Source organism: Oncorhynchus mykiss, unplaced genomic scaffold, assembly GCF_013265735.2.
Source record: "Oncorhynchus mykiss isolate Arlee unplaced genomic scaffold, USDA_OmykA_1.1 un_scaffold_87, whole genome shotgun sequence".
NCBI classification, from domain to species: domain Eukaryota; kingdom Metazoa; phylum Chordata; class Actinopteri; order Salmoniformes; family Salmonidae; genus Oncorhynchus; species Oncorhynchus mykiss.
In genome coordinates, this window is record NW_023493659.1 from 1,656,422 (window position 1) to 1,669,332 (window position 12,911).

A 12,911-nucleotide genomic window follows, 5' to 3' on the forward strand; every position below is an offset into this window, starting at 1 on the left:
CTGGGTTAGAACCAATATGTGCTGTGTTAGGTAGGTTACTGCTGGGTTAGAAGCAATATGTGCTCCATAATGGGTCTGGTCCAATATGGTTCTCCCCTGCTCTCCCTGGAGGGGGAGAGAGAGACCAATGGACACCTCTGTTACTCTTTGTAAAGTTTGCTGGTTACAGAACACACACGCTCATACACCCACACCCACCACCCCATCCTCTCTCCTCCTACTGTCTGTATAACGCTCTGACGTTATGAAAGCCCTGCTGCTCGCTGATTGGTCGTTGCTTTAGGAACTCCGCGTCTCACTATCATCACTCCATTCCCGGGACCAATCAGAACGCCCGCTCGGCCCCCTGACGTCAGTCTCCTCTCCCCTCGTCCAATCAGGCTCGTAGATAATACTGTACTAGTCGCCACACGGCAGCCTCTCACTCAGGTAGACTGATCCACAGCTGCACCAAGGTAATATATTAACATATTATATTCATGTTCTTAAATCTAATCAATAACGAAACATTTGTTTTATATTCTAACGGAGAGGTAACTTTTGCGGTGTAATGCCAGATAGGGTTTAATACCGACTGTTGCGTTAGATGGGTCAGATATATGGTACTGTGCTGTAAAGCTTTATAAATGTTTAGGTGCGGTGTTATGTTGTAGTTGTTGTTCACCGGACAAATAACGAGACAAAGTAGCCAACGATCAGATAAATGCACAACGGTAAGAGAAACTCGGTGCGAAGAGAAGTCTAGGTATCTAACCGACGCAGGAATGAAACATTGCTCGCCTTCCCAAAGGGACATTGAAGTCTTCCAGCTGTAATGTTTTAGTCTCTATTTAACAAAACAATACCGATTTTTATTTTAAACACTCCTGTAAAGCGGCAAGTTGAATGTTTCTATAACATCTAGTGAGGATTGTAAAAACCTTTTTTTACGGACATTTTTTCACTCTAATAATTCGCACGATCCAAGTTCATCAGACTGTTATTGGACATAAGAAGTGTTGAGTCTGTAACGGCTCGGTAACATAATAATGGGTCTGGTTCAATATGGATCTCAACTCCGTGACATTGTTACGTCACATTCACATTCCATACTGGTGATCACTGATATAGGCTTTCTCATTGTCAATCTGTACACAGTAATAATACACATGAACCCCTTTCCCTGTATAATTGTTGTTTTCATCTATTATCTTTTTTAATTTATTGTCATTTTTTGCAGTATGTTATAAAATCCCTTATCTTTATTGTTCAAACAAATAAATAATACAAATATATTTTATATTTGAGATTCTTCAAAGTAGTCACCCTTTGCCTCGATGACAGCTTCGCACACTCTTGGCATTCTCCCAACCAGCTTCATGAGGTAGTCACCTGGAATGCATTTCAATGAACAGGTGTGTCTTCTTAAAAGTTAATTTGTGGTATTTCTTTCCTTCTTAATGCGTTTGAGCCAATCAGTTGTGTTGTGACAAGGTAGGGCTGGTATACAGAAGATAGTATTTTACCAAATAGTCCTTATTATGGCAAGAACAGCTCAAATAAGCAAAGATAAACAACAGTCCATCATTTCTTGAAGACATGAAGTCAGTCAATACGGAACATTTCAAGAACTAAAAGTTTCTTCGAGTGCTATGAGGAAACTGGCTCTCATGAGGACCGCCACAGGAAGTCAAGACCCAGAGTTACCTCTGCTGCAGAGGACAAGTTCATTAGTTACCAGCCTCAAATTGCAGCCCAAATAAATGCTTCACTGAGTTCAAGTAACAGACACATCTCAACATCAACTGTTCAGAGGAGACTGTGTGAATCAGGCCTTCATGGTTGAATTGCTGCAAAGAAACCACTACTAAAGGACACCAATAATAAGAAGAGACTTGCAAGAAACACAAGCAGTGGGCATTAGACCAGTGGAAGTCTGTCCTTTGGTCTGATGAGTCCAAATTGGAGATTTTTGTCACATGTCTTTGCATCTAAGGTGAACGGATGATATCTGCATGTGTGGTTCCTACCGTGAAGCATGGAGGAGGTGTGATGGTGTGGGGGTGCTTTGCTGGTGACACTGTCTGTGATTTATTTAGAATTCAAGGCACACTTAACCAGCATGGATACCACAGCATTCTGCAGCGATACACCATCCCATCTGGTTTGGGCTTAGTGGGACTACCATTTGTTTTTCAACAGGACAATGACCCAACACACCTCCAGGCTGTGTGAGGGCTATTTGACCAAGAAGGAGAGAGATGGAGTGCTGCATCAGATAACCTGGCCTCTACAATCACCCGACCTCAACCCAAATGAGATGGTTTGGGATGAGTTGGACCGCAGAGTGGAGGAAAAACAGACAACAAGAGCTCAGCATATGTGGGAACTCCTTCAAGACGGTTGGAAAAGCATTGTAGCTGTCATCAAGGCAAAGGGTGGTTACTTTGAAGAATCTCAAATATAAAATATATTTACTACATGATTCCATATGTGTTCATAGTTTTGATGTCTTCACTATTATTCTACAATGTAGAAAATAGTAAAAACAAAGAAAAACCCTTGAATGAGTAGGTGTTCTAGAACCCTGGAATGAGTAGGTGTTCTAGAACCCTGGAATGAGTAGGTGTTCTAGAACCCTGGAATGAGTAGGTGTGTCCAAACTTTTGACTGGAACTATATGTCCTGGTTAGTCTAGAGGTTTTCCCTGTATATATGTCCTGGTTAGTCCAGAGGTTTTCCCTGTATATTTCTGTATATATGTCCTGGTCCAGAGGTTTTCCCTGTATATTTCTGTATATATGTCCTGGTCCAGAGGTTTTCCCTGTATATTTCTGTATATATGTCCTGGTCTAGAGGTTTTTTCTGTATATATGTCCTGGTTAGTCCAGAGGTTTCCCCTGTATATTTCTGTATATATGTCCTGGTTAGTCTAGAGGTTTTCCCTGTATATATGTCCTGGTTAGTCCAGAGGTTTTCCCTGTATATTTCTGTATATATGTCCTGGTTAGTCCAGAGGTTTTCCCTGTATATTTCTGTATATATGTCCTGGTTAGTCCAGAGGTTTCCCCTGTATATTTCTGTATATATGTCCTGGTTAGTCTAGAGGTTTTCCCTGTATATATGTCCTGGTTAGTCCAGAGGTTTTCCCTGTATAGATGTCCTGGTTAGTCCAGAGGTTTCCCCTGTATATTTCTGTATATATGTCCTGGTTAGTCTAGAGGTTTTCCCTGTATATATGTCCTGGTTAGTCCAGAGGTTTTCCCTGTATATATGTCCTGGTTAGTCTAGAGGTTTTCCCTGTATAGATGTCCTGGTTAGTCCAGAGGTTTCCCCTGTATATTTCTGTATATATGTCCTGGTTAGTCCAGAGGTTTTCCCTGTATATATGTCCTGGTTAGTCTAGAGGTTTTCCCTGTATATTTCTGTATATATGTCCTGGAGGTTTTCCCTGTATATTTCTGTATATATGTCCTGGTTAGTCTAGAGGTTTTCCCTGTATATTTCTGTATATATGTCCTGGTTAGTCTAGAGGTTTTCCCTGTATATTTCTGTATATATGTCCTGGTCCAGAGGTTTTCCCTGTATATTTCTGTATATATGTCCTGGTCCAGAGGTTTTCCCTGTATATTTCTGTATATATGTCCTGGTCTAGAGGTTTTTTCTGTATATATGTCCTGGTTAGTCCAGAGGTTTCCCCTGTATATTTCTGTATATATGTCCTGGTTAGTCTAGAGGTTTTCCCTGTATATATGTCCTGGTTAGTCCAGAGGTTTTCCCTGTATATTTCTGTATATATGTCCTGGTTAGTCCAGAGGTTTTCCCTGTATATTTCTGTATATATGTCCTGGTTAGTCCAGAGGTTTCCCTTGTATATTTCTGTATATATGTCCTGGTTAGTCTAGAGGTTTCCCCTGTATATTTCTGTATATATGTCCTGGTTAGTCTAGAGGTTTTCCCTGTATATATGTCCTGGTTAGTCCAGAGGTTTTCCCTGTATAGATGTCCTGGTTAGTCCAGAGGTTTCCCCTGTATATTTCTGTATATATGTCCTGGTTAGTCTAGAGGTTTTCCCTGTATATATGTCCTGGTTAGTCCAGAGGTTTTCCCTGTATATATGTCCTGGTTAGTCTAGAGGTTTTCCCTGTATAGATGTCCTGGTTAGTCCAGAGGTTTCCCCTGTATATTTCTGTATATATGTCCTGGTTAGTCCAGAGGTTTTCCCTGTATATATGTCCTGGTTAGTCTAGAGGTTTTCCCTGTATATATGTCCTGGTTAGTCTAGAGGTTTTCCCTGTATATTTCTGTATATATGTCCTGTAGGTTTTCCCTGTATATTTCTGTATATATGTCCTGGTTAGTCTAGAGGTTTTCCCTGTATATTTCTGTATATATGTCCTGGTTAGTCTAGAGGTTTTCCCTGTATATATGTCCTGGTTAGTCCAGAGGTTTTCCCTGTATATATGTCCTGGTTAGTCCAGAGGTTTTCCCTGTATATATGTCCTGGTTAGTCTAGAGGTTTTCCCTGTATAGATGTCCTGGTTAGTCCAGAGGTTTCCCCTGTATATTTCTGTATATATGTCCTGGTTAGTCCAGAGGTTTTCCCTGTATATATGTCCTGGTTAGTCTAGAGGTTTTCCCTGTATATATGTCCTGGTTAGTCTAGAGGTTTTCCCTGTATATTTCTGTATATATGTCCTGTAGGTTTTCCCTGTATATTTCTGTATATATGTCCTGGTTAGTCTAGAGGTTTCCCCTGTATATTTCTGTATATATGTCCTGGTTAGTCTAGAGGTTTTCCCTGTATATTTCTGTATATATGTCCTGGTTAGTCTAGAGGTTTTCCCTGTATATTTCTGTATATATGTCCTGGTTAGTCTAGAGGTTTTCCCTGTATATATGTCCTGGTTAGTCTAGAGGTTTTCCCTGTATATTTATGTATATATGTCCTGGTTAGTCTAGAGGTTTTCCCTGTATATTTCTGTATATATGTCCTGGTTAGTCTAGAGGTTTTCCCTGTATATATGTCCTGGTTAGTCTAGAGGTTTTCCCTGTATATTTCTGTATATTTGTCCTGGTTAGTCTAGAGGTTTTCCCTGTATATTTCTGAATATATGTCCTGGTTAGTCTAGAGGTTTTCCCTGTATATTTCTGTATATATGTCCTGGTTAGTCCAGAGGTTTTCCCTGTATATTTCTGTATATATGTCCTGGTTAGTCTAGAGGTTTTCCCTGTATATTTCTGTATATATGTCCTGGTTAGTCTAGAGGTTTTCCCTGTATATTTCTGTATATATGTCCTGGTTAGTCTAGAGGTTTTCCCTGTATATATGTCCTGGTTAGTCCAGAGGTTTCCCCTGTATATTTCTGTATATATGTCCAGGAGTTATTTGATTAATGGCTATGCAGTGTGTGTGGCTATGTCCATGGATATGCAGTGTGTGTGTGTGTGTGGCTACGTCCATGGCTATGCAGTGTGTGTGTGTGTGTGGCTATGTCCATGGCTATGCAGTGTGTGTGTGGCTATGTCCATGGCTATGCAGTGTGTGTGAGTGGCTATGTCCATGGCTATGCAGTGTGTGTGTGAGTGGCTATGTCCATGGCTATGCAGTGTGTGTGTGTGTGGCTATGTCCATGGCTATGCAGTGTGTGTGTGTGTGTGGCTATGCAGTGTGTGTGTGTGTCTGGCTATGTCCATGGCTATGCAGTGTGTGTGTGTGTGTGTGTGTGTGTGTGTGTGTGTGTGTGTGGCTATGTCCATGGCTATGCAGTGTGTGTGTGTGGCTATGCAGTGTGTGTGTGTGTGGCTAGTCACACGTGTTGTTGTCTAGTGTAGTTATGAATGTATAAAACATTATTGTGTTTGCCCAGGCCTCTTCCTGGTCAGAGCCAATGAATATTAATGTGTGTGTGAGTGGCTATGTCCATGGCTATGCAGTGTGTGTGAGTGGCTATGTCCATGGCTATGCAGTGTGTGTGTGTGTGGCTATGTCCATGGCTATGCAGTGTGTGTCCATGGCTATGCAGTGTGTGTGTGTGGCTATGTCCATGGCTAGTCACACGTGTTGTTGTCTAGTCTAGTTATTAATGTATAAAACATTATTGTGTTTGCCCAGGCCTCTTCCTGGTCAGAGCCAATTAATATTAATGTGTGTGTTTGTGTATGTGTGTGTGCGTGTTGTCTCCTCCCAGCCCATCCCCACCAGCCAATCAGAATGGAGGTGAACAGTACGGCCACCATCTTGTCCTCTGCCTTCCTGGCCGTGGAATATGTTGATGCTGTTTTACCTGACAACCCTCTTCAGCCTTCACTACAATACGCCTGGGGGTAATATTGCTATACTATTACTATACCACTACTATACTACTAATATACTGCTACTATACTACTACTACTACTGTACTGCCGCTAAACTTCTATACTACTACTACTATACTTTAGTACTGCTAATATACTACTACTACTAAACTACTGTACTACTATAACACTACTATACTATTACTACTAAACTACTGTACTACTATAACACTACTATACTATTACTACTAAACTACTGTACTACTATAACACTACTATACTATTACTACTAATATACTACTACTACTAAACTACTGTACTACTATAACACTACTATACTATTACTACTAATATACTACTAATATACTACTACTACTAAACTACTATAACACTACTATACTATTACTAATACTACTACTACTGCTACTACTAATACATTCCTATACTACTACGATGCTGCGACTAGAATACTACTACTACTACTATACTATTACTTCCACTACACTGCTGCTATACAGCTACGCCTATAATACCACTACTAATACTACTACTACTATTACTACTATTACTTCCACTACACTGCTGCTATACAGCTACGCCTATAATACTACTACTAATACTACTACTACTATTACTACTACTACTACTACTAGAACTACTACTACTATTACTACTATTACTACTACTACTACTACTACTACTACACTACTACAGTTTTACCTGACAACCCCCTGCAGCCTTCACCACAGCACGCCTGGGGGTAGTACTACTATAATGACTGACTGGCTGATTGAATGACTGGTTGACGAGCTGACTACACAACGTTCCAGGCAGTGACTGGCTGACGAGCTGACTACACAACGTTCCAGGCAGTGACTGGCTGACTACACAACGTTCCAGGCAGTGACTGGTTGACGAGCTGACTACACAACGTTCCAGGCAGTGACTGGCTGACTACACAACGTTCCAGGCAGTGACTGGCTGACGAGCTGACTACACAACGTTCCAGGCAGTGACTGGTTGACGAGCTGACTACACAACGTTCCAGGCAGTGACTGGCTGACTACACAACGTTCCAGGCAGTGACTGGCTGACTACACAACGTTCCAGGCAGTGACTGGCTGACGAGCTGACTACACAACGTTCCAGGCAGTGACTGGCTGACTACACAACGTTCCAGGCAGTGACTGGCTGACGAGCTGACTACACAACGTTCCAGGCAGTGACTGGCTGACGAGCTGACTACACAACGTTCCAGGCAGTGACTGGCTGACTACACAACGTTCCAGGCAGTGACTGGCTGACGAGCTGACTACACAACGTTCCAGGCAGTGACTGGCTGACGAGCTGACTACACAACGTTCCAGGCAGTGACTGGCTGACTACACAACGTTCCAGGCAGTGACTGGCTGACGAGCTGACTACACAACGTTCCAGGCAGTGACTGGCTGACGAGCTGACTACACAACGTTCCAGGCAGTGACTGGCTGACTACACAACGTTCCAGGCAGTGACTGGCTGACGAGCTGACTACACAACGTTCCAGGCAGTGACTGGCTGACGAGCTGACTACACAACGTTCCAGGCAGTGACTGGCTGACTACACAACGTTCCAGGCAGTGACTGGCTGACTACACAACGTTCCAGGCAGTGACTAACTGACGAGCTGACTACACAACGTTCCAGGCAGTGACTGGCTGACGAGCTGACTACACAACGTTCCAGGCAGTGACTGGCTGACGAGCTGACTACACAACGTTCCAGGCAGTGACTGGCTGACTACACAACGTTCCAGGCAGTGACTGGCTGACTACACAACGTTCCCGGCAGTGACTGGCTGACTACACAACGTTCCCGGCAGTGACGAGCTGACTACACAACGTTCCAGGCAGTGACTGGCTGACGAGCTGACTACACAACGTTCCAGGCAGTGACTAACTGACGAGCTGACTACACAACGTTCCAGGCAGTGACTAACTGACGAGCTGACTACACAACGTTCCAGGCAGTGACTGGCTGACTACACAACGTTCCAGGCAGTGACTGGCTGACTACACAACGTTCCAGGCAGTGACTGGCTGACGAGCTGACTACACAACGTTCCAGGCAGTGACTAACTGACGAGCAGATGGACATGTTCTTAGATTCTTTGATTCATTGATTGGTGTCTGTTGATCTCTGTCCACCAGGTATGTGAATGAGAACTACACTAAATTCCAGATCGCCACCTGGGGTTCTCTCATCGTCCACGAGGCCATCTACTTCCTGTTTTGTCTACCTGGTTTCCTGTTTCAGTTCCTTCCCTTCATGCAGAAGTACAAGATCCAACAGGTAGATCCAACAGGGAGAGGAGGGTGTTAGATCCAACAGGGAGAGGAGGGTGTTAGATCCAACAGGGAGAGGAGGGTGTTAGATCCAACAGGGAGAGGAGGGTGTTAGATCCAACAGGGAGAGGAGGGTGTTAGATCCAACAGGGAGAGGAGGGTGTTAGATCCAACAGGGAGAGGAGGGTGTTAGATCCAACAGGGAGAGGAGGGTGTTAGATCCAACAGGGAGAGGAGGGTGTTAGATCCAACAGGGAGAGGAGGGTGTTAGATCCAACAGGGAGAGGAGGGTGTTAGATCCAACAGGGAGAGGAGGGTGTTAGATCCAACAGGGAGATGAGGGTGTTTAGATCTAACAGGGAGAGGAGGGTGTTAGATCTAACAGGGAGAGGAGGGTGTTAGATCCAACAGGGAGATGAGGGTGTTAGATCCAACAGGGAGAGGAGGGTGTTAGATCCAACAGGGAGAGGAGGGTGTTAGATCCAACAGGGAGAGGAGGGTGTTAGATCCAACAGGGAGAGGAGGGTGTTAGATCCAACAGGGAGAGGAGGGTGTTAGATCCAACAGGGAGAGGAGGGTGTTAGATCCAACAGGGAGAGGAGGGTGTTAGATCCAACAGGGAGAGGAGGGTGTTAGATCCAACAGGGAGAGGAGGGTGTTAGATCCAACAGGGAGAGGAGGGTGTTAGATCCAACAGGGAGAGGAGGGTGTTAGATCCAACAGGGAGAGGAGGGTGTTAGATCCAACAGGGAGAGGAGGGTGTTAGATCCAACAGGGAGAGGAGGGTGTTAGATCCAACAGGGAGAGGAGGGTGTTAGATCCAACAGGGAGAGGAGGGTGTTAGATCCAACAGGGAGAGGAGGGTGTTAGATCCAACAGGGAGAGGAGGGTGTTAGATCCAACAGGGAGAGGAGGGTCTTAGATCCAACAGGGAGAGGAGGGTCTTAGATCCAACAGGGAGAGGAGGGTGTTAGATCCAACAGGGAGAGGAGGGTGTTAGATCCAACAGGGAGAGGAGGGTGTTAGATCCAACAGGGAGAGGAGGGTGTTAGATCCAACAGGGAGAGGAGGGTGTTCGATCCAACAGGGAGAGGAGGGTGTTAGATCCAACAGATAGGGGAGGGTGTTAGATCCAACAGGTGGGGGGAGTGTTAGATCCAACAGGTAGGGGGGGGGGGGTGTTAGTGTTAGATGAAGAAGTGGAAGTTTTAACAATGATACTCCCTCCCCGTGTGTGTGTATATATACTGTGTGTGTAGGACAAGCCAGAGACGTGGGAGAAACAGTGGAGGTGTTTCAAGATGCTGCTGTTCAACCACTTCTGTATCCAGCTGCCCATGATCTGTGGAACGTACCACTTCACTGAGTTCTTCAGCATCCCCTACGACTGGGACAGCATGCCACGATGGTACGACCCAACACACACACACACACAACCTCCCCTACGACTGAGACAGCATGCCACGATGGTACGACCCAACACACACACTCAACCTCCCCTACGACTGAGACAGCATGCCACGATGGTACGACCCAACACACACTCTCAACCTCCCCTACGACTGGGACAGCATGCCACGATGGTACGACCCAACACACACACTCAACCTCCCCTACGACTGGGACAGCATGCCACGATGGTACGACCCAACACACATACACAACCTCCCCTACGACTGAGACAGCATGCCACGATGGTACGACCCAACACACACACAACCTCCCCTACGACTGGGACAGCATGCCACGATGGTACGACCCAACACACACACAACCTCCCCTACGACTGAGACAGCATGCCACGATGGTATGACCCAACACACACACAACCTCCCCTACGACTGAGACAGCATGCCACGATGGTACGACCCAACACACACACAACCTCCCCTTCAACTGGGACAGCATTCCACGATGGTACGACCCAACACACACACACACACACACACACACACACAATCTCCCCTACGAATGGGACAGCATGCCATGATGGTACGACCCAACACACACACAACCTCCCCTACGACTGGGACAGCATGCCACAATGGTACGACCCAACACACACACACACAAACGCAGAGGTAGGCACACAAGTCTAGCTCTCCCTCCCCAGGCCCTACCTGTTAACTCAGTGTCTAGGCTGTTCTGTCTCTCTCTCCCTCCCCAGGCCCTACCTGTTAACTCAGTGTCTAGGCTGTTCTGTCTCTCTCTCCCTCCCCAGGCCCTACCTGTTAACTCAGTGTCTAGGCTGTTCTGTCTATCTCTCCCTCCCCAGGCCCTACCTGTTAACTCAGTGTCTAGGCTGTTCTGTCTATCTCTCCCTCCCCAGGCCCTACCTGTTAGCTCAGTGTCTAGGCTGTTCTGTCTACCTCTCCCTCCCCAGGCCCTACCTGTTAACTCAGTGTCTAGGCTGTTCTGTCTATCTCTCCCTCCCCAGGCCCTACCTGTTAGCTCAGTGTCTAGGCTGTGCTGTGATAGAGGACACCTGGCACTATTTCCTCCATCGCCTGCTACATCACCGCAGTATCTACAAGCACATCCACAAAGTGCACCACGAGTTCACTGTGAGTACACACACACGCACGCACGCACACACGCACGCACGCACGCACGCACGCACGCACACACACACACACACACACACACACACACACACACACACACACACACACACAAGCACGCACGCTAGACAGGCAGGCACGAACACACGCTAGACAGTCAGGCACGAACACACACAAATGCCGATGTGCCCTTGAGCAAGGCATTTAACCCTCATTGCTCTGAATGAGAGTGTCTGCTAACGGACTAAAATGTCAAATAAACTTGCTATAACCGATGTCTGTCTGTCTGTCTGTCTGTCTGTCTGTCTGTCTGTCTCTCTGTCTCTCTGTCTGTCTCTCTGTCTCTCTGTCTCTCTGTCTCTCTGTGTCTGTGTCTCTCTGTGTCTGTGTCTGTCTCTGTCTCTGTAGGCTCCATTTGGCATGCAGGCAGAGTACGCCCACCCAGCTGAGACAGTGATCCTTGGGTCTGGGTTCTTCATCGGCATCATGGTGTTCTGTAACCACGTGACGTTGCTATGGGCCTGGGTCGCCTTCCGCCTGCTGGAAACCATCGACGTACACAGGTACACACACACACACACACACACACACACTCCTAGAGACTATAGAGGAGGCAGAGGTGTAGTGGAGGGTAAACACAGCTAACACTTTTTTTTCCTATTTGTGGAAAAATGCATATCTACTTTACTCACCACCACCAGGGGTCTGCAGCTCTCCCTGCCTGTTGTTCTCTGGTCTGACCACCAGGGGTCTCCAGCTCTCCCTGCCTGTTGTTCTCTGGTCTGACCACCAGGGGTCTCCAGCTCTCCCTGCCTGTTGTTCTCTGGTCTGACCACCAGGGGTCTCCAGCTCTCCCTGCCTGTTGTTCTCTGGTCTGACCACCAGGGGACTCCAGCTCTCCCTGCCTGTTGTTCTCTGGTCTGACCACCAGGGGTCTCCAGCTCTCCCTGCCTGTTGTTCTCTGGTCTGACCACCAGGGGTCTCCAGCTCTCCCTGCCTGTTGTTCTCTGGTCTGACCACCAGGGGTCTGCAGCTCTCCCTGCCTGTTGTTCTCTGGTCTGACCACCAGGGGTCTGCAGCTCTCCCTGCCTGTTGTTCTCTGGTCTGACCACCAGGGGTCTCCAGCTCTCCCTGCCTGTTGTTCTCTGGTCTGACCACCAGGGGTCTCCAGCTCTCCCTGCCTGTTGTTCTCTGGTCTGACCACCAGGGGTCTCCAGCTCTCCCTGCCTGTTGTTCTCTGGTCTGACCACCAGGGGTCTCCAGATCTACCATGTTCTCTGGTTTGACCACCAGGGGTCTCCAGCCCTACCATGTTGTTCTCTAGTCTGGCCACCAGGGGTCTCCAGATCTACCATGTTCTCTTGTTTCTGACAACATTCTGATTCTCTACCCTTCTCCCGAGAACCTCGTACTCTCCCCCTGGTGGATCTAAAAGGACTGGACTGGTGTGAGGAGTATGGTGAAAGCTCCCTCCAGCAAAGCCTGAACCAATCCAATGCTTTTAAATGCATGAGGAGGAGTGAAGGGTAGAGAATCGGAACGCAGACACTGTGTTGTCATATGAGGAGTGTGTACGGGTGGAGTGGGGTTTAGGGGATTTTGTGTAGGTTATGTGTATACATATTACAATGTTAAATTAACATCCTCTCTTCCTCTCCTCTCTCTCCCTCCCTCCCTCCCTCCCTCCCTCTCTCCTCTTCCCTCTCTCTCCTCCTCTCCTCCCTCCCTCCCTCCCTCTCGCCCCCTCCCT

The 12,911-nt window shown here is 46.6% G+C and overlaps 1 protein-coding gene across 2 annotated transcripts in view; it reads left to right on the top strand.

The window, feature by feature from the left end:
- Window positions 1-302: 302 nt before the first annotated feature.
- LOC110515426 (methylsterol monooxygenase 1) overlaps window positions 303-12,911 on the top strand; it is a 13,020-nt gene continuing 411 nt past the window's right edge. The window contains exons 1-6 of one of the 2 annotated variants that reach the window (XM_036971932.1): window positions 303-455; window positions 6,171-6,306; window positions 8,466-8,607; window positions 9,860-10,008; window positions 11,038-11,164; window positions 11,570-11,724. In XM_036971932.1, the coding sequence (XP_036827827.1) occupies window positions 6,194-6,306; window positions 8,466-8,607; window positions 9,860-10,008; window positions 11,038-11,164; window positions 11,570-11,724 (686 nt within the window). In that variant the 5' untranslated portion in view covers window positions 303-455; window positions 6,171-6,193. Of the gene's footprint in view, window positions 456-688; window positions 714-6,170; window positions 6,307-8,465; window positions 8,608-9,859; window positions 10,009-11,037; window positions 11,165-11,569; window positions 11,725-12,911 lie in introns of those variants that run through there. The other variant, XM_036971931.1, reaches the window with a different exon arrangement.